General features: G+C 44.1%; 1 protein-coding gene across 1 annotated transcript in view; it reads right to left on the bottom strand.

Moving 5' to 3' along the window:
- The window catches only part of TTN (titin), a 244945-nt gene that overhangs the window by 170662 nt on the left and 54448 nt on the right, over positions 1–19835 (bottom strand). The window contains 38 exon segments of the mRNA XM_009885623.1: positions 25–303; positions 381–659; positions 764–1042; positions 1287–1574; positions 1696–1974; positions 2120–2401; positions 2520–2798; positions 3554–3835; positions 4751–5038; positions 5171–5458; positions 5560–5838; positions 5940–6218; positions 6320–6598; positions 6805–7092; positions 7218–7496; positions 8002–8283; positions 8392–8670; positions 9271–9552; positions 9760–10038; positions 10228–10515; positions 10642–10920; positions 11026–11304; positions 11448–11726; positions 11847–12128; positions 12267–12545; positions 12646–12933; positions 13048–13326; positions 13421–13699; positions 13810–14088; positions 14196–14477; positions 14578–14856; positions 14977–15264; positions 15388–15666; positions 15765–16043; positions 16415–16693; positions 16814–17095; positions 17643–18206; positions 19306–19584. Of these exon segments, the coding sequence (XP_009883925.1) occupies positions 25–303; positions 381–659; positions 764–1042; positions 1287–1574; positions 1696–1974; positions 2120–2401; positions 2520–2798; positions 3554–3835; positions 4751–5038; positions 5171–5458; positions 5560–5838; positions 5940–6218; positions 6320–6598; positions 6805–7092; positions 7218–7496; positions 8002–8283; positions 8392–8670; positions 9271–9552; positions 9760–10038; positions 10228–10515; positions 10642–10920; positions 11026–11304; positions 11448–11726; positions 11847–12128; positions 12267–12545; positions 12646–12933; positions 13048–13326; positions 13421–13699; positions 13810–14088; positions 14196–14477; positions 14578–14856; positions 14977–15264; positions 15388–15666; positions 15765–16043; positions 16415–16693; positions 16814–17095; positions 17643–18206; positions 19306–19584 (10971 nt within the window).

Raw genomic sequence — 19835 nt, forward strand, 5'->3', positions numbered from 1 at the left:
AAAGAGTGGCCATTGGCCTATCACCTTTAACAACAAGCAAAGCTGTAGAGGTGGCGAAGCCAACGCTATTTTCTGCTTTGCAGATATATTCTCCAATGTCACTGTCCTCCACGGTTGAGAATGCCAGAGTTGCCACATTATTCTTGAAGTGCATTTTGTAAGCCTGTGTTGATCTGAGCTTGGTGTCATCTTTGTACCAGGACACCTTGATTTCTGGTGCACCACCAATCTGGCATTTTAAGATCAAGGGCTCGCCAACCTTCACCTCCACACGGCCCAGGTGTGTGACAAAATAGGGTGGTTCTAGGGAAGGAGAGAGCATGGTGAGCAGATGCAGAGCATCACTGGGCTGCCTTAGGGGGACCAGTGTTGATGCATACCTAAGACAGATACAAGGCTGTGGCAAACATCCCCACCCGCCTCATTTGCCACCTCACAGGTGTATTCGCCTTCATCACTCTTGGTGCTGTTGAAGATTTCAAGAATGCCAGATTTTTCGGTAGTTGTAACGCTGCAGCGTGGAGACTGAGCAATGGGTGTGCCATTTCTTTTCCAGGTGACAGAGATGGGAGGGGTGCCTATGTAGCTGCTTTCCAGCACAATGGACTTCCCCTGCTCCACACTGAAATCACTTAATTTCTTCACAAAGACTGCAGGCTCTGTGGGGAGGCATAGATCAACAGTGAGAGGGACAGATGTGGCAGGGCTGCAGGCAGAGTGTGAAGGGCGATACCTGTGCGTACACGCACACACACAAACACACCTTTCACAAAGAGTTGGGTTGTGCATGAGGCACTGCCAGCATCATTTGTGACCACGCAGGCATAATCCCCACTGTGGCCTGGCTCCACATTGTAGAGCTGCAGCTGTGCCACAGACTCATCCAGAGAGATGGAGCAGTTGCTGTCTGTCACCAGCTCCCTGATGCCTCGGAACCAGGTCACTTTGAAGGGAGTACTACCCTTGATGTAGCTGGTGAATGTCACACTTGATCCAGGCAAAACTTCCTGGGGATCAGGTGTCTTCACAAAAGAAGGTGGTTCTAAAGATCATACAAAGAAGTGAAGAGGAAAAAGATGTTAATAGGAGAGTCTCTGTGGGGGAGGAAAATGGGAGCAGGTTTGATTAAAAAAAAAAAAAAGAGAGAGAAAGAGGGAGAAAACAGAAAAGAAGAAAAGAAAACCAGGGGGAAAAAAAAGGAAAGAGAAGCCATGGGAAACCAGAGGGAAGGAAGAGAAGAGGGAAGAAGAATTTTGTTGAAGGGGCTGTAGTACCCTTTCACTGACCTTGTACAGTCAAGAAGGCACTGCATTCATCAGATCCAGCCACATTGGCTGCCACACAGGTATATGGCCCTGTATCTGTGAGATCCAGGGCATTCAGCTTCAAAGAACAAACGTTATCCAAGAATGAGATTTCATATTTTTCTCCACTAACAATCTCATTCCCATCCTGAAACCATGCCACAGATATGGGCGATGTGCCAGACACTTTGCACTCCAGAAGCACTGAGGATCCCAGTACCCCATTTGTTTCCTTTAGTTTTCTTGAGAATGAAGGAGGAACAAGACGATCTAAGTAGGACAGGACAGAAGAACAGGAAGAAAAGTGTTGGGTTTTTTCAGGGGAAAGGAAAGGGGGGGGGGGGAAGCTTCCTTTAAAGACAAGTGTGAACAACAAAGACATAAAGCTGACCTGAAACATCAACTGAAGAAGTGCAGCTGCTATCCCCCACCTCATTGTGCACCTCAAAAGTATACAAGCCCCTGTCTCCCCCATCTGCAGAAAAGACTTTCAAAGTGGATATGTTGTTGAAAAAGGTAATTTGGTATTTGCGGTCGCTCCTTAGTTCTTTGCCGTCTTTGTACCACTTGGTGATAAGTTCAGGTGTTCCTCCTACTTTGCACTCCAAGGTAAAAGGATTGCCAGCCATTACTGTGATCGGTTCGGTCTTCTCTAAGATGACTGCTGGTTCTGAAATAGGAAGGGAGGGGTCAGCGTGTCACCAGGAAATCTACTTGCAAACTGGTGAGGACAGGATATAAGCAGAAAACAAAGGCTAGTAGAGGAAATTGTGCAAGTTGTAAGATATAGTACCTGTGAAGCAGGCTATACCCACCTAGGACTTGCAAAAAGGCAGAACACTCCCGCATGCCAGCATCGTTTTTGATCTGGCAGATGTACTTCCCAACATCAGCTCCCTCTGCACTGGCAATCTCAAGGGTTGCGATGTTGTCCATAAACCACATTTGGACATTTTCACTCTCCCTAATAACTTCACCCTTGTCCTTGAGCCAGACAACAGAAATTGGTGGGGATCCTTCCACCACTGCCTGCAGGGCTGTTGGCTCCCCGATGAAGATTGCAGTGTCACTCAGCTTCTTGGCAAAGCGTGGGGGTTCTGATGGCAAAAACAAGGAGGCAGAGGAGGGTTAATCTTGCATGCCTGCTTAGAAGAGGGACAGCCAGGAGATCAAGAAAAGAGGGTGGTGATGCTCTTGATCCTCTAGCATACAAACCTTTGAATTTCACTGGGCAGGTGCAAGTGTCACTTCCCACCTCATTCATAGCTTTGCATTGATATTCTCCAGTATCTTGAGATTCCAGATTGAGAATATGAAGACTGGCAACGGAGTGCTTTGCTGTCACCTTGAACTTCTTGCTGCTCCTGACCTGCCTCCGGTCCTTGAACCAAGCCACCTCAAAGGGTGGAGTGCCTGCTATCTCACACTGGAGGATAACATCTGAGCCTTTAAGTGTGTCCACAGGGCTCGGCACCTTGCTAAAAACAGGTGGTTCTATAAAAAAAGAATCACATCATAATGTGTGAGCCTGCTTCCCTGGGTGGGTTTCTGGATAGTAGCAGGAGGCAACATATTCAGGAAGGAGGCCTACACTTATTCTCGTAAACCCATATTTAGCTTCCAAATATGTGGCCTCACCTCTAAAAAATGCTGAGCCCCCGGCACCTCCCAGCAAGCCATCCCAGCTCTCAGAATCCCAAGGGCAGAAAATGTGACACTTCTGCACCTGTTTGGAGTCAGTGCTCGGTGCCCCTCCCCAAAAGCCACTCTCCCCTCTCTCCAGGACGACCCAGCTTTCCCCGCCTCTTTCCAATCATGAAAGCTACCATGAGTGAGGCTCAGCAATACAGCCTCCTCTTCCGTCTTAAATTTCGTTCCTGACAGGATCACTGTGTATAAAGAGGAGGCAGAGGGATGGTTGCAAAGTATGCCCAGCTCCCTCACCATGGCTGGTGCTCCATCTGGTACATGTCTCCCTTGTGACCTGACAAGCTTGCCTTATTCAGCTTACAATTCACTGGAATGGGGAGACAAGGGAATAGCTGCACGGTGCTGAACACCCACCACTATTTCCTTCCTGGTCTCCACAGCTTAAACACAGCAACATTTGAACGTGAGAGCAGCTGGAGAGACACTGCCCCAACAGCCACCAACTGCCATAGCAGCAGCTCCCTGTCCAGAGGGATGTGCAGCTGGGAGCTGCCCCAGAAGCCAGGGATTCCGGTGGTGTGTGGAGCCATGCTGCTAACCTTTCACTGTGACTGAAGTGCTGCAGCTGGCTGTGCCGGCAGAGTTATGGGCTTCACATATGTAATCGCCGGCATCTTCAGTGTTGGCACCCAACATGGTTAGTGTTGCCGTGGAGTCTACAAAGGACATGTGGAGCCTGTCGCTCGCCTGGAGTGCCTGATCGTTTTTGTACCACGTGGTTCTGATCTCTGGAGTGCCACCAATTTTACATTCAAGTTGAACTGTGTCTCCCTGCTTCACGAACCGCAAAGCTTCAGGCTTCTTGATGAACTTGGGAGGTTCTGCAGAATGGAATAAGTATGCAGAGAGTGACAGTATACCTGCTTACCATGTGAAATCTGCAGTGCTGAGCAAGACTTATGGGGAGCAAGCAAGAGTTATGGGGAGCGCAAGAGTTATGGGTCACAACAAAGTAAGTTTGCTACAGCAGCTGGCTGTATCCCCAACCAGAGTTTCCTCTCAAGGAAAGACGCAAGACGGAGAGAAGAAGGCAAAGACAACAATTAAAACTATGTTCTGCCAACTCTGGAGCCTGCTGCATCGGAGGCTGGAGCTTTAAAAAAGACATGAAGGACGATTGCTCCACCGAAGGGGAATGTTCCTGTTACCTCTGAGCAGTGAAAATATCCCCAGGCCAGGATGAAAGATTTGACAAGCCCTTCACCCCCAGGAGCAGCAGAAACATGGTAGGGAGAGTTTCACTTACTTACACATCTTTAAAGCATTTATCTGCATGAAGAACGTAAGTGATTCATAGTCTAGATTAAATCAGCAATTCAGAACTCCAATTGAAATCATTAGCAAATTTGAAAGAGTCACTAATGCTGGCCTACAAATGCAAGGTAGTTTTATTTACCATATCCCCATTTCCCGTAGAGTAATTACTATGTGTGAATACCACTGTGACTGTAATTTAAGCACTAACGACAAAGTAAAGAGCAGGGTGAGTGCAACTCTCCATACAAACAGCTTCACAAGGCGACCTTTCCCCTTGGAGATTTTGCAGGCACACGAGTTTTCTACTGTCATGCAGTATGCAAGGAGAAGGTCACCACAAGGTATATGTCTGCCTTCTGGAAAGCTACTTTCTATATATTTCCAAACTGGAAAGGGTAGAAGATGAGACTCAGCAACAAAGAAGTCTCTTTGCCGAAGAAAAAGAAAACACACTAATGAAGGTGACTTAATCTTAATACCTTTGACACTGAGTTGGGCTGAGCAAAAGTCTTTCCCAGCTTCATTACTAGCTTGGCATGTATATTGGCCAGAGTCTCCTTTACCCACTCTGAGCACTCGAAGGTGAGCTGTGTTGGCTACAAATGTAATATTGAAGTTTCCTCCAGTTCGAATCTCCCGACCATCCTTGGACCAGCTGATGTGCATTGGCTGTGCTCCAGTAACATGGCATTCAAAGTCAGCACTTTCTCCAAAAGGCACATCAATAGATTCTGGTTTGATGTCAAAGACAGGTGCTTGCTTGGGTTCTGGAAACACAAGAAAACATTGCAATACTCATAACTCATGAAAAAGCGAATCCAACACACAGATACCATTGCATGCAGGAAACGGGAAGGGGGAGCCTGTGATCCAGGCAAAAGTTTTGTAAGCCAACACACCTGCCACTGTGAGCCGAGCACTTGAGGTGGCAGTGCCCACAGCATTGGTGGCTGTGCAGGAGTACTGCCCGGTATGATTCATCTCAGTTCGCACGAGTTGCAGTACTGCAACATTATCTACAAAGGATGTGTGCACATTCTGGTCATCATTTAGCAGCACACCATCTTTATGCCAAGTCACGGTAATGGGCTCTGAGCCATTAAGCCGACACATAAATTTAAGGGGTAAACCAACAGGGTGCTCCATGTCCTTTAATTTTCTTGCAAAGGAGGGTGGTCGTTTGCGCTCTAGAAGAAAGCAAGTAAAGGATAAATGTGCCCCAGGAAGCAATTTTTTATAGTTTTGCAAGAGCAAAAGAATTTGTAGCAAGCTAATATAAAATCATCACCTTGAACAGTTAAGAGAGCCTTTGTAGATGCAGTTCCTACACTGTTTTCTGCCTTGCAGATATATTCTCCACTGTCATTGCTAACCACTTTGTTGAAAATAAGTGTAGCAACGTTGTCTTTAAAGAACACTTTGTACTCAGGAGTAGACCTGAGTTTTGTGTCACCTTTGTACCAAGACACAGAGATTTCTGGTGTTCCACCAACACGGCATTGCAATGTCGTGTAATCCCCAACTGATACCTCAAGAGGTTCCAAGTGTGTAACAAAATAAGGAGGTTCTAAAAAAGAGAAGCAATTAGATAGGCTCATTATAGTGCCAGGCTTGGAAAGCATACACTTGAAAGAACAGGCAAGGAAAAGAAGCAGAGGGAGCACAGACCTAGGGTAGAGACTACAGCCTCACAAACATCTCTTCCTGCCTCATTTTCAACATGACAAGTGTATTCTCCTGCATCTTCTTTGGTGCTGTCAAGTATTTCCAGGATGCAGGATTTCTCTGTGGTGGTGATGCTACACTTCTGAGATTGAGTGATAGTGTGGCCATTCTTCTTCCATGTCACGGAGATGGGCAGGCTGCCTGTGTATGTGCCTTCCAAGATGATGGGCTTGCCAGGCTCCACGTACTGATCGCTCAGTTTCTTCACAAAGACAGCCGGCTCTAATGAAGGGTAAGAAGTCACAAATGTTGAGCCCAGCAGGACAAATGGAGGGAAGGAAACAATATTTTAAGGTAAATAGAGAGACACAATCTTTACAAACCTTTTACTGTAAGGTGTGTTGTACAATTTGCCCTGCCAGCATCATTAGTCACTACACAAGTGTACTCTCCGCTTTGGAGAGGAGTTACATCGAATAACTCAAGCTCCACATTGGAATCCTCCAAGTAGATATTGCATTTGTCCCCTGGCACAAGCTCATTGGCCCCTCTAAACCAGTTCACCTTAAAAGGAGGGGTTCCTCTGATAACACATGTAAAAGTGATGCTTGTGCCTGGCAAGACATCCAGAGGCTCTGGTGTCCTCTCAAAAGAAGGTGGTTCTAAACACACAAGAGAAAAAGAGAGATAAGACAGATTGCTACAGCATAACCCTGGCATTTCTACGCGCCTAGTGAAGATAAAGAACAACATCTTTATTTTTCAGTCAGTAATTTCCTCTGAGTATACTTACAAAAGACCATAGGCAATTTCAAGAGAGAAAGAGAAAAGAATTGCTCAGAGAGCTTCCTGACCCTCATATACTGACCTTGTACAGTCAATACAGCACTGCATTCATCTGAACCAGCTATGTTGGTAGCTTTGCAGGTGTAAGTTCCGGTATCTGAGTTGCTCAGTGAATTCACTTCTAAAATACATAGGTTATCTGAAAATGAGATTTGATATTTTTCCCCATTGACTAATTTATGTCCATTTTGGAACCAGGCAACAGAAATAGGAGGTGAACCCGACACTTTGCATTCCAGCAATGCTGAGGAACCCAGGACACAAGGGGTTTCCTTCAGTTTTCTTGTGAAAGAAGGAGGAATGATTCGATCTGCATAAGAAAACACAACAAATCCATGGTTAGAGAAAAAAGGAGGGAGGGAAAGGAAGAAAGGAAAGAGAACATGACCGCAAGAATGTTTTTGTAAAAGATAGAAGACAAGAAACCCAACCAACCTAAAACATCAACCGATGCTGTGCAACTGCTTTTCCCCACGTCATTCTGCACTGCGAAAGTGTACAATCCACCATCTTCCTTTTCTGCATCCATAATTTTAAGTGTAGATACTTTATTGAGGAAAGTAATTCTGTATTTTTGGCTGCTGGTCAGCTCTTTGCCATCCTTGAACCACCCAGTGGAAAGCTCTGGTGTGCCTGCCACTTTGCACTCCAAAGTACAGGCATCTCCTATAGTAACTCTCATTGGTTCTGCTTTCTCTATAATGACTGCAGGCTCTGGAAGAAGAGATGGGTAACATGTATGGTGAAAACAGGATTTGATTAGTTCTACCTATAAGTATTATAGCACTAAAAGATGGGGCTTACACATTTAACACTAAGAATATCTCCACTGGTTGGGCCAGGGAATTTTTTCAGCTCTGTTTTTTTCCACCCTTTATTCTTCCCTAAACTGGAGATTTCAGACGCTTTCCAAAATGAAGTAAAAATACTTTTAAATTCCTAGGAGATAAATGCAACTGTCTGTCCCTCTCCAAGCAGTCATGAGCAGAAGACATCCAGTCAACTGGATCCCATCACAGTGTCGAAGCCTGTGGTTCCTTTCACCCCTATCCCTGGACAAGTGGAAATAAGGAACCAGACTATTGCTTGTTGGGGACACAAGGATTCTCTGCTTTGATTGTTTTGAACCCAGTGGCACAAGCAAAGCATACAGCTGACACTATATAGCCAAGTTCCTAACTTTAAAGAAATCTTTTATGAACTTGTGCTTTTTACCAACCTAGAATAGTTAAGGTAGCCATGCACTCGCGACTTCCAGCATCATTTCTGATCTGGCAGATGTATTTTCCAGCATTGCTTGTTTCTGTGCGCGTAAGTTGTAAAGTTGCAACATTCTCCATAAATGTGATCTTCGTGTTTTCACTTTCTCTAATAATTTCCTCTTTGTCTTTAAGCCACTGCACAGAAATCGGTTGGGACCCCTCCACTCTTGCTTGTAACTCTACTGGTTCACCAACCACAACAGTCATGCTGTTTATTTTAGTCAAGAATTTTGGTGGTTCTGAAGAAGAAATAAGTAGTTATAGTAATAACTCACAGTGCCTATATAAAGAAGAGCAATGCAGTGCCATTGGGAGCACTGCAGAAGACATATGTGCCAATACTTTACCTTTCAGCTTCACAGTGCAAAAACAAGTGTCACTCCCTACGTCGTTCTGTGCTTTGCACTGATATTCTCCAACATCTGCAGCTTCAACATTAAGAATACGAACGCTTGTATGGTAGTTTTTGGCTGTAACCTTATACTTCTTACTACTGCGGATTTGTCTCCTGTCTTTGTACCAGGTAACGTCAAACGGTGGTGTTCCTGAAATCTCACATTCCAGGCTAACCTCAGTTCCTTTGAGCATGTCTACTGGAGAGGGCTTCCTGCTAAAGACAGGAGGTTCTAACAAGGGAAAAAAGGAACATTTTTAGAACGGAGTCTGGAGCTATTTGACCAACAGTTTACTGATGCCAGCTTCTACACAGTGAAACTGCTGAGAAAATCAACAGAATGGGCAAGGACTTTCCTAATTTTCTGGGCATATTATGAAATGATCTTGCAGGTAGGTGAGCATTCAGAGCTCTTAGCTCCTCTGTAGAAAAGGTAAACAGAAGGATAACCCTTGGCAGCGAGGGTACCAGTCTCATTTACCAGGTTAGTAGTATCAAATACAGGGTGTAAAACTGACACTGATCAGTTTGGGTCTGTTCTTTTTCTTCATATTTCAGCTCCTTGATATAAAAATTACCACTATGATCTGTCTTGGACGTTGACAGTCATAGAACTGGGGAACACCTAGGTTAAGACTTATCTGTGTTAAGAACAACATCTCTCTTTTTCAGGCCCTGGCAGAGGGGGTGAGGGGGGTTCAAGAAACAAACATGACATGAAGAAAAATGTAGTCCTGAAATAAGAAATTAATCTCATGATCTTGTGGATTTCCAAGGGATAAAACCACCAGGGAAAAATAGGATGTAGTCAGAGAACAAGAGGATGGCTAACCTTTCACTGTGACTTTGGTGCTACAGCTGGCCTTGCCGGCGGGGTTGTGAGCTTCACAGATGTAGTCACCGCTCTCATCAGTACTGAGGTGATTCATTTCAAGCACAGCCACAGAGTCAATGAATGATGTCCGGAATTTTTCACTGGCAACAATTTCATGGTCATTTCTGAACCACACTACTTTCATCTCTGGAGATCCACTTACTTTGCACTCAAGCCGGGCTGAGTCACCCTGCTTGACTACTTTCGTCGCCTCTAGCTTCTTAGCAAACTTGGGTGTTTCTAAAAAACCAGAAAAGTGGGGTCAGGAAGGTCTGAATTGATACTGAAAGGAAAAGAGGAGAGAAAAGAACCAAACAACTGTGGGTTGCAAACACAGGGTAGGGAATTCACTTGGCAGTGTACTGAAGATCACTGAGGTGGGCTTGGCAAAAAGGAAAGAAAAGAAATAGACGAGAAGACTGCAACACAACAAGAAAGAGTGCACACCTGTTACCATCAAAGTCGTAGTGCAAGAGTCACTGCCGACGTCATTTGAAACGTGGCAAGTGTAGTGCCCACTCCTAGAAGTATCCACTGAATAGAGGGTTAAGAACCCAGTTGACCCTTCAATCCCAATGAAACAAGTTGGACCAGATACAAGTTCTAAGTCTTCTTTGAACCACTTTACTGTAAAGGGTGGTGTTCCTTTTAGTGTGGCCTTAAACTCCACTGTGGAATCTGGGATGGCTTGCTGGCTTTCAGGTTTTACTAAGAAGCTTGGTGGCTCTGCAGTTTTTAAGAAAAAGATATATCCGGTTACATCAGAAATGTATAAGACTGAAGAAAATTAGTGAGGTAAGTATGAAGACCAAGTTTTCAGCATTAATATTAAGAGGTATAAGAGTGTTATGTTCACATAAGATATTTTCCCAGCATCTATCACAAATAAGAAGAAGTAGTAAAAGAGTTTCAAACCTTTCACAGTCAGGACAGCACTGCAAGAATCATTCCCGGCAACATTAGAGACACTGCATGTGTAATTTGCACTGTCTTCCAGCTCTAGATTAGCAATCTCAAGTGACACAGTGTTCTCATGGCACAGGCTTCTATATTTTGCACTGTCAGTTATCTCTTTTCCATCCTTAAACCATTTTGCAGTAATGGGGAGTGACCCAGAAACTTTGCACTCCATTTGGATAGAAGATCCCAGAACGGTATCCTTTTTGGTTAGCTTTTTGATAAATGCAGGAGGAATTGATTGATCTGCCCAACACAAAAAATGGCAAAAATGCACCGGTTACCTTCTTGCCTATCTTTCATAAACAGGGATTACTATTTTTTCATTCCCTCCCTGCTGGATTGGCAAATTTGCCAAATGACAATACAAACCTAGCACAGTCAGAACAGCTTCACAGGTGCTACTTCCAAAGTCATTTTCAACCTTAAAGCTGTATGTACCACTATCTTCCTTTGATACAGGTTCAATCCTGAAACTGGCCACGTTGTTTTCAAAGCTCATTGTGTAGTATCTACTGGGCAGGAGCTGTTTGCCATCTTTGTACCATCTTATTCGGAGCTCTGGTGTCCCAGCCACAGTGCACTCCAAAGTCACGGGGTCTCTTTCAGTGACTTTAAGGGATTTAGCCTTTTCTACGATTTGTGCAGGCTCTGAAGTATAAAGTGTATAAAAATGTCAGTTAGCTACACAGACAGGGGACTGACTTTCCAAGTACTCATCAAGGATGAGCTTGAAGGGTCACACCTCTTACACACCTTGTACAAAAAGCAAAGCAAAACACTTCTCCACGCCAGACTCATTCTTTGCTTGGCAGGTGTACCTCCCTCTGTGGCTGAGGTCAACATCAGTAAGTTTCAGTGTGGCCACGCTGTTCTCAAAGGTAATATGGTGGTGCTCATCGTCTTCTAGTATTTTCTCATCTTTTATCCATGACACAGATAAGGGTTGAGCACCTGCTACAACACACTGGAAGACTGCGGTACCTTTCAAAACGCTAGTGATGTTCTCCAGCTTCTTGACGAAGGATGGCGGTTCTGTGGTGTGAGATTTTGTTTGTAGTTTGGAAGGCATGTCATGGAAAGGGAAGAGTGAAAAGAGAGATCACATAAAGTCATCCTAGTCACTACAGTTTAGCTAGGGGATGTATTGTTTGGGGTATGCTTCCTAGAGGACTGACCTTTCAAGCTGAGCCTTGTGCTGCAAGAACAGCTCCCACCTTCATTAGATATAATACACTGATATTCACCGACATCTGCGACATCACAGTTAGTCACATTAAGAGTAAATACTGATTCTTTGGTGGAGATGGCATATTTCTTGCTGCTGAACATCTCCTTATTGTTCTTCAGCCACTTCACCTCAAATGGAGGAGTACCAGTCACCTCACACTCGAGCATGGCCTCCAAACCCTTCACTACCTCGGTGGGTCTCAACTCCCGAACAAATGTTGGAGGCTCTACAAAGAGGAATGAGGGGAAAGTATATTGGAATCTTGAATGGTTTTGAGGGGAGAAGAAGTCTCCCCTACTCCAGTACCCCAGCTACGTGGCACGATGACAAGATGTTCAAAACCAACCTTTTACTTTCAGCTCCACGCTGCAGCTTTCACTACCTGCATCGTTGTGGGCTTCACAAACGTAAATCCCACTGTCTGACACTCTGGCTTGAGTGACTTTCAAAGTGGCTAAACCATCTATGAAGGAGATGCCGTACTTAGCTTGGTCAGTCACTTCATTCCCATCCAGGTACCATGTGATGTGGATCTCTGGTGTGCCTACTACCTGGCATTCGAAAGTAGTGGACTGTCCTTCACGCAAAGCTACTACAGAAGTTGGCATCTGAACAAATCTGGGGGGCTCTAGAAGATGGAGAGAAAAAATGGGGCTTTATAATATTCAAGGTGGCTTAAAGAAATAAAAGGGTTTCCTACCCCTTCACCCCAAATTGCACAGAAAAATCAGAACCACAAAGATGAGACGAACATTGGGTTGCACACCTTTTACAAAAAGAGCTGCTTTGCAAGTTGCAGTCCCCACATCGTTGCTTATCTGACAAGTGTAGTTGCCGGAGTCAGATGTCCTAGCTGAGAAGAGCTCCAGTACACTAGATGTGTTGTCCTTCCAAACAGATCGATTGGCTCCAGAGAGGAGCTCCTGGCTGTCTTTAAACCACTTTATCTGCAGAGGAGTAGATCCTTTCACCAGTGCTTTGAACTGAACCCTAGCATTGGGCACAACCTCTTGGGACTGGGGTTTTTCCACAAAATACGGTGGTTCTATAACAGGTTAAAAGGAAGAAAGAGGGTTACTCTGAGACAGGGGAGTTCTGAAATTATGAATGAGACACTTAACAGAAGACAAAGAAGGAGCTCAAACCTTTGACTGTTAAGAACCCACTGCATTGGTTGCTTCCTGCCTTATTTGTTGCTTCACAAGTGTAAGAGCCACTGTCTGTGCCTTCCAGGTCATTGATTTCTAGAAATGCAGTATTATCATGGAAAGAGTATTTGTGCTTTTCACTTGCTGTTATTTCTTGGCCATCCTTGTACCATTGGATACTTATAGGATGTGAACCAGACACTATGCACTCCAGGTGGACAAAAGACCCCTTAATGCTGTCCATTTTCTTGAGCTTTTTGGTGAATTTAGGTGGTATAATGAGATCTATCCAAGACAGAGTGAAAAGAGAAAATATGAAATTCAACCTTGACTGTGGCAGATGTCAGATCAGAAGAAAAGATTTTGTATGTAAAAACAATGATAAGAGACCATACACACCTAGAACGTTAATACTGGCAGAACAGCTGCTGCTCCCAACATCATTGTGAACCTCAAAAATGTATTCCCCACTATCTTTCTTTTCTGAATGAAGCACCTTTAGGACTGAGACAGTATCTGTAACGCTGATCTTATATTTTGGGCCTAACGTTAGTTCCTTGCCATCTTTGAACCATTTGGCTGTAATATCTTTCGTTCCTGAAAATTTACATTGCAAGGTTGCTGGGTCTCCCTCAGTCACATCTATTGACACGGCCTTGTCCACGATTGTAGCAGGTTCTGTTGTAAACAAGGAGACAGAGTGTTAAGGGCATCTGTAAAAATCACAAGGGAATTGCCTGAGATCACTGCAAGCCCTCAGGGTAGGACCAACCTTTGACAGTCAGCAGAGCAGAACACCTCTGAATTCCCGCCTCATTTTTGGCCTGACAGAAATATTTCCCATCATGTTTCAGTTCAATAGACCTCACCAGAAGAGTGGCAACATTGTTCACAAAGGTCATTTTGATATTGTTGTCTTCAATCACTTCATCATTGTCTTTCAGCCAGGACACAGTGATGGGCAAGGAGCCTTTAATAGCAGCCTGAAACACGACTGTGCCCCCTCGAAGGGAACTAATGTTTTCTATCCTCTTCAAGAACTGTGGGGGCTCTGGCAGGAAGAAAGTGGCTATATAAGTACAGGTCTGGTGCATGACAGTGTGGGATGGAAACCACACTGGGATATGAGCATGCTAGGGGTGTTCTGCATCTTGCACTAACCTTTCAGTGTGACCTCTGAACTGCAGAGGCAGCTCCCGACATCATTTGTTACTCTACACTGGTACTCGCCAACATCAGAAGCATCAAACCTGAAAATGTGGAGGCTAATCAAAGACTTCTCAATGCTTATTCTGTGCTTCTTACTGCTCCGCACGGGTTTATCATCTTTGACCCAAAACACTTCAAAGGGAGGTGTGCCAAGCACCTCGCACTCCAAAACCACATCAGAATCCTTCAAGACTTCCATGGATTGAAACTCCTTGCTAAAGTAAGGTGACTCTATAGGGCAAAAGAGAGAGTGCAGTTTGTATTAATCATGCTTATGAAGCCTGTAAAACTGCACTGAGTTTAAAGAGACAAAGTGGGTGGCTGGATGTCACACACACCTTTGATTGTAACAATGCTACTGCAAATATCTTTTCCAGCATCATTTTTGGCCTCGCAAATGTATTCTCCACTGTCTTCAGTCCCAACCTCTGTAAGACGGAGTATTGCCAAGGATTTTGCAAAAGACATCCTGTATTTTTCACTCTCTTTTAGCTCTCTATCATCCTTGAACCATGTGATTTTAATCTCAGGAGTACCAGTGACTTCACAGGTCAGCTCAGCATATCCACCTTTCTTTACCAGATGGGTTGGCTCTAGCTTCTCCTTGAAGGCAGCAGGTTCTGTGGATTTAAGAAGAGCGTTCAGGACAAAGAAGGCAAGAAAGAGTGCCACTGGGTCAATCCAGCAGCTGGAAGTTTAAAAGAGAGCAAGAATGCAAACCTTTTACAAACAAGTTTGCACTGCATGTTACTGAACCAGCTACATTGGAGACTTTGCAGGTGTATTTTCCTGAGTCTGTTGGTTTGACCGCGTAAAGCTCCAGGTAACTTGCTAATGCTTCTGTCATGATGTAGCAGGCTCCTCCTGTCACCAGCTCCGTATCACCTCTAAACCATTTCACCGTCAGGGGTGTTGTGCCTTTAAATGTGCCTTTGAAACGTACGGTTGATGCAGGCAGTACATCTTGGGACTCCGGTTCTACAGTGAAGCTGGGTGGCTCTAGATTGCGTTGAAAGGAAAAAATTGTCAAGAGTAAGACACATGGCCTGCACTTTGGGGAAGAAATGTACTATCACGTGAAAAGTAAAACTCCAAGAAATGTGAAACAAATTGCCCAACCTTTTATAAACAAAGTGCTACTGCTGTCTTTGCTACCAGCAGAGTTTGTGGCTCTGCAAATGTAGACCCCGGCGTCACTTGCATCTAGGTGTTTTATTTCCAAAGATGCAGAGCCTTCTGCAAATTGTACTGTGTATTTGGCACTTGAAGTGATCTCGGTGTCCTGCTTAAACCAAGAGACGGTCATTGGAAGAGAGCCTGAAATTTTGCAGTCTAGGCGGCACGAGGTGTTAATGATGCTGTCGATATTCTTCAGTGGTTTAGTAAAGAAGGGAGGGAGAGTGCGATCTGTTGAGAGTGAAACAAATGAAAGAAACCAACACATGAGCAAAACAGGCATGTAGTTCTGTTTCTGGCTCTGTTGGGCTCAGAGCAGAGTAGCAGGGCTCTTTGCAAAGAGTTGGTACCAACCTAGCACAGTGAAGCTGGTAGTACAAGAGCTGATGCCCACATCATTGGATATCTCAAAGGTGTACTCGCCACTGTCCTGCATTTCAGTGGCATAAAACTTGAGCTGGGCAATGTTATTTTTAAAGCTGATCCTATATTTTTTGCTGGCAGGTAGTGGCCTTCCATCTTTGAACCATTTGGTTTTTAGTTCTGGAGTACCTGTGACAGTGTACTCCAAAATGGCTGGTTCCCCTGCTGTTACCTGGATCATTTCAGATTTTTCAATGATTTTGGCGGGTTCTACAACAGAATTAAACAACTGGTGTTAAGGACAAAAAGAAATTGCTCTTCATTTCAGGTGAGAGACAATGCGGGGATCACAGCACTACTCCACTGACCTTTCACTGCTAGTTCACCAAAGCAGGACTGGCTTCCTGCATCATTCTCAGCCACGCAGGTGTATTTGCCACCAGAGCTCAGCTGGACACCAGTAATTTGCAGCATTGCTAGACCATGTTCAAATGTCACTCTCACTTTGTTATCATCTTGAATAATGTCTTTGCCCTTCATCCACATCACAGAAATAGGCTCTGACCCTTTCACCACAGCCTGTAACGTAATACTATCTCCAGCCAGAGCTGTCACATTTTCGATTTTCTTAACAAAAGATGGTGGTTCTAGTTCAAAGAAAAGAGATAAGAAGAAATACTTATCTACTACCACATCATCCCATGAAATCTGGTGCTTAAAGACAGTTTTATGAGACAGTATGTGCAGTACATGGTGCAATTCAGCTAACAAGCAGGCAAGAAGAGCTGCATTCCCCAGCTGGGAGCTAATGCACAGCCCTTTAAGCTCAATGTCCTCCAAATTCACAGGTTTGACGCCAGATAAGAGTTAAGATATGCACACGATTTTAAGAGAATAAGAAGATACTCTCCCAGCCCACCCTCCCTAGTCACCCACAAATCCAAAGAAAAGACATTTTAAGAAAAGAGAGTTTCTTGCTGATCCCTTGAGTAAGTGGAGTTTTCTCTCTCCCACTGACCTTTCAAGATGTATGTTGCACTGCACATGCACTTCCCGACTTCGTTAGCTATCACACACTCGTATTCACCGACATCCGCACTGTTAAATGAGGACACCTCCAGAGAAATAACAGTTTTCTGAGAGGTCAACCTGTATTTTTTACTACTGCGAATCTGTTTCTTGTCTTTGTACCAGCTAATCTCAAATGGTCCAGTACCAGCAACCTCACACTGAAGAACGGTGTTTGTTCCCTTCACTACCTCTGCTGGTTCAAGTGTTCGGATGAAAGACGGAGGCTCTATAAAAGCAGCGAGAAACAATTAGTCACCCAAGTGAAAAAAAAAAAAAAAAAGAAGAAAAAAAAAAGGAAGGGAAGGTTTTTCTCAAGAATGGACTGGCAGCAGCAAGAAGAACAGACCTTTGACAACTACTTCGGTGGCGCAGCTGTCACTTCCAACCTCGTTTACAGCTTCACATGAGTAGCTTCCACTATCATCAACTTTCATCTCCAAAATATCTAACACAGCCACAGAATTGACAAAGGACATCCTGTGTGTGTTGCTTTCACGAATTTCCTTGTTGTTCTTGAACCAAGTAACCTGGATTTCAGGAGAACCTTTGATTTTGCATTGAAGGCGTGCAGAGTCACCTGGGGTCAGTAAATAAGACGGATCGACCTTCTTCACAAAGGATGGTGGTTCTAAAAATGGGAAGAAAAGGGAGGAAAAGGGAAGAAAGGGGGAAAAGGGGAAGAAAGGGGAAAAGGGGAAGAAAAGGGAAGAAAGGGGGGAAAGGGGAAGAAAGGGGAAAAGGGGAAGAAATGGGAAAATGGGGAAGAAAGGGAAGAAAGGGGAAGAAAAGGGAAGAGGAAAAGAGAAAAGAAAGAAGGCTGAAATATAAAGCTTTGAAAGATTGGTTCCTAGCGCAAGAACAAAACATGACTTCAGAAAAGATCAGCATAATCTTTGCTGAGCTGCAGTTCTTGTGGTTTCTCTTGCCCTCTCCATCCATCTCTTCCCACATGCAGGAGCAATTCTTGGAACTGGGTGGTGAAAGAAATATTGAAGCAACACACAGGGCACTGGAAGGCAGCAGAGAGTATGAGCAAGAGAGGAATGGACCTGATGGCAGGTCTAAGAAGAGTTCACAGTGTGATTTGAGCCCAAAGAAGTCTTTTGCCTGCAAAAAAAAAAAGAAATGGGGAACCCAAGAAGAGCAAAGGTAGAGGGGCCATAGGACTATCTTACCTCTGACTGTGATGCTGGCAGAAGAGGAGCTGCTTCCTGCCTCGTTTGAGGCAGTGCACACATAATGGCCTGAATCCTTGAGCTTAGCCAGAGGAATCTCAAGTGAGGCTATTTTGTCTTCAAAGTAAATCTTATAATCTTTCCCTGGGGGGATTTTGTTTCCATCCTTTGTCCACACTACTGTTACTTTCCTGTCTTCATCTACCTGACATTCAAGACGTATTTTTTTATTGACTGCTGACTGCACTGACTGCAAAACTTTAATGAAGTGGGGCTTGTCTATAATGACCATTTCAGCCTGGCAAATGTCAGCCCCAAACTTGTTGGAAGCTTTGCAAGTGTAAACCCCTCTGTCACTGGTGGTGAGAAGGGAAATTTCTAACACATGTTTATTTTCCACTTTGGAGATCTTGTGGTGGTCCGAAGGTGAAATGGTCGTGCCGTCTTTCTGCCAGGCGACGTCGATGACTGGAGTGCCCGAAACAGTACAGAGGAACTTGGCACTTTTGCCCACAAAAGTAGTGATAGATTCAGGTCTGGTAAGAAATGTTGGTGGAAATGCTTCTGCAAAACAAAAGGGTTCAATGTTATCCAGAGTTGAGGACCAGAGTTTATGCTCTTTCTCCACATTTGCCAGGGACAGAGAGCAAGAGGGGCCAGTTTGTCACTGGACACTCTTAAGCAAAAGAAGCAAGCAGTGAAGGAGGTAAGAGGTATTAAAGATGATGAATTTTGGCTTTTGATTCTGTACTTCTTGGGTTTGTACATTGCTGCAGAGCTTGAAGAAATTTTGAATCTCTGGAGCAACGTACAAACTAAAGGAAAATAAACAAAAAGCCAGAACTTCCTCCCACAAGACTGACATGTTTGCATACATTCCCTCAAGATGGACAAGTCTGCACACATTTCACAGTTTGTGCATCTTTCTTTAGTCTTTAGCATTTGGTACTTAGCAAAGACCACATAAAGACTCGTCCCACAAAGAGAAAAGTCAGAGTAAAAAATCACTGTACATTAAAAATCCAAAAGATGGTGGTTTGTTGTTGTTTTTTTTTTTTTAAAAAAAGAAGATAGTTGTATACCTCTCAATAGACAAAAAAAAGTCTGTAAGAAACAGCTTTAAACCCTCTTTTGTTTGTTTAAGAAGATCTATTTCCCCAGTCACACAGAGTTGCCCTCTGGCCATGGGACACAGATGTTTAAGTACGCATAGCTGCATAGCCTGCCTCACAAGTATAACTGCAAGATAAACACAGGGTGCTAGGATAATCGCACAGTGATTATTACACCAAAGAAATCATATTTAAAAGTGTATGTTTTCGTGTTGTCTGGAAGTTAAATAAACCTTCTTCAAGAATGCATTCACAAACCAATACAATTCTGCTGAAGATCTAGTTCCTCCTGCTCTTTTTCCCCGTTCTTTCTTCCCTTCTGAAACTTTTCACACTGATTCCCTTTTCTAGGTACAGAAAGCACCTAAAAGCAGCACTCTCAAAAATTATTCATTCTCTATGCTTGTGCCTGCCAAAATCAGGAATGGATTATGTATAAAAATGGCAATCAAGAGCCCTACCATAAACATTCATGAGTATAACAGTGAAAGCATTACAATGTACCAAGATATTTTAGGGAGAAGGAGAAGCACTTGGAAGTCTGTACTTACCAGTTACTGTTAAAAGGGCTGTAGAGCTAACACTGCCGTGCTGGTTGGAAGCCTTACAGCTATACTCTCCACAGTCAAGAACCTGAGGTCTTGGGATCTCCAGCGTGGAGAGGTAGTTGGAGGTGCGAATGGAGTATTTGTCCCCGTCATATATCTCTCGGCCGGCTTTGTACCACTGGAACTTGACATTGGGAGCAGTCTCTACCTCACAGGTAAACTTGGCCACGTGATTCACAGCCACCTCCAGAGGTTCAAGCCTTCTCCTCAGGATTGGTGCAACTGAAATCAGAAGCAGAGAGTAACTCAAAGCCCTGCCTGCTGACATTCTGGAAAGTAACAGTGAAGTGACTGACTGGAAAAAAAAAAAAAGAAAAAAAAGGTGATTTACATGCAATCCACATAAAGTGACTGTAAAAGAAAAAAATATCTGTAAGAAATGAAAGTAGTACCAGGCTCAGTGGACAGACAGTGGTACAGTGCATAATGACATCTGGAAACACAGTGGTGATACTAGAAAAACGATGTGCAAT

This window comes from Charadrius vociferus, unplaced genomic scaffold, assembly GCF_000708025.1.
Source record: "Charadrius vociferus isolate BGI_N301 unplaced genomic scaffold, ASM70802v2 scaffold315, whole genome shotgun sequence".
Taxonomy (NCBI): Eukaryota; Metazoa; Chordata; class Aves; order Charadriiformes; family Charadriidae; genus Charadrius; species Charadrius vociferus.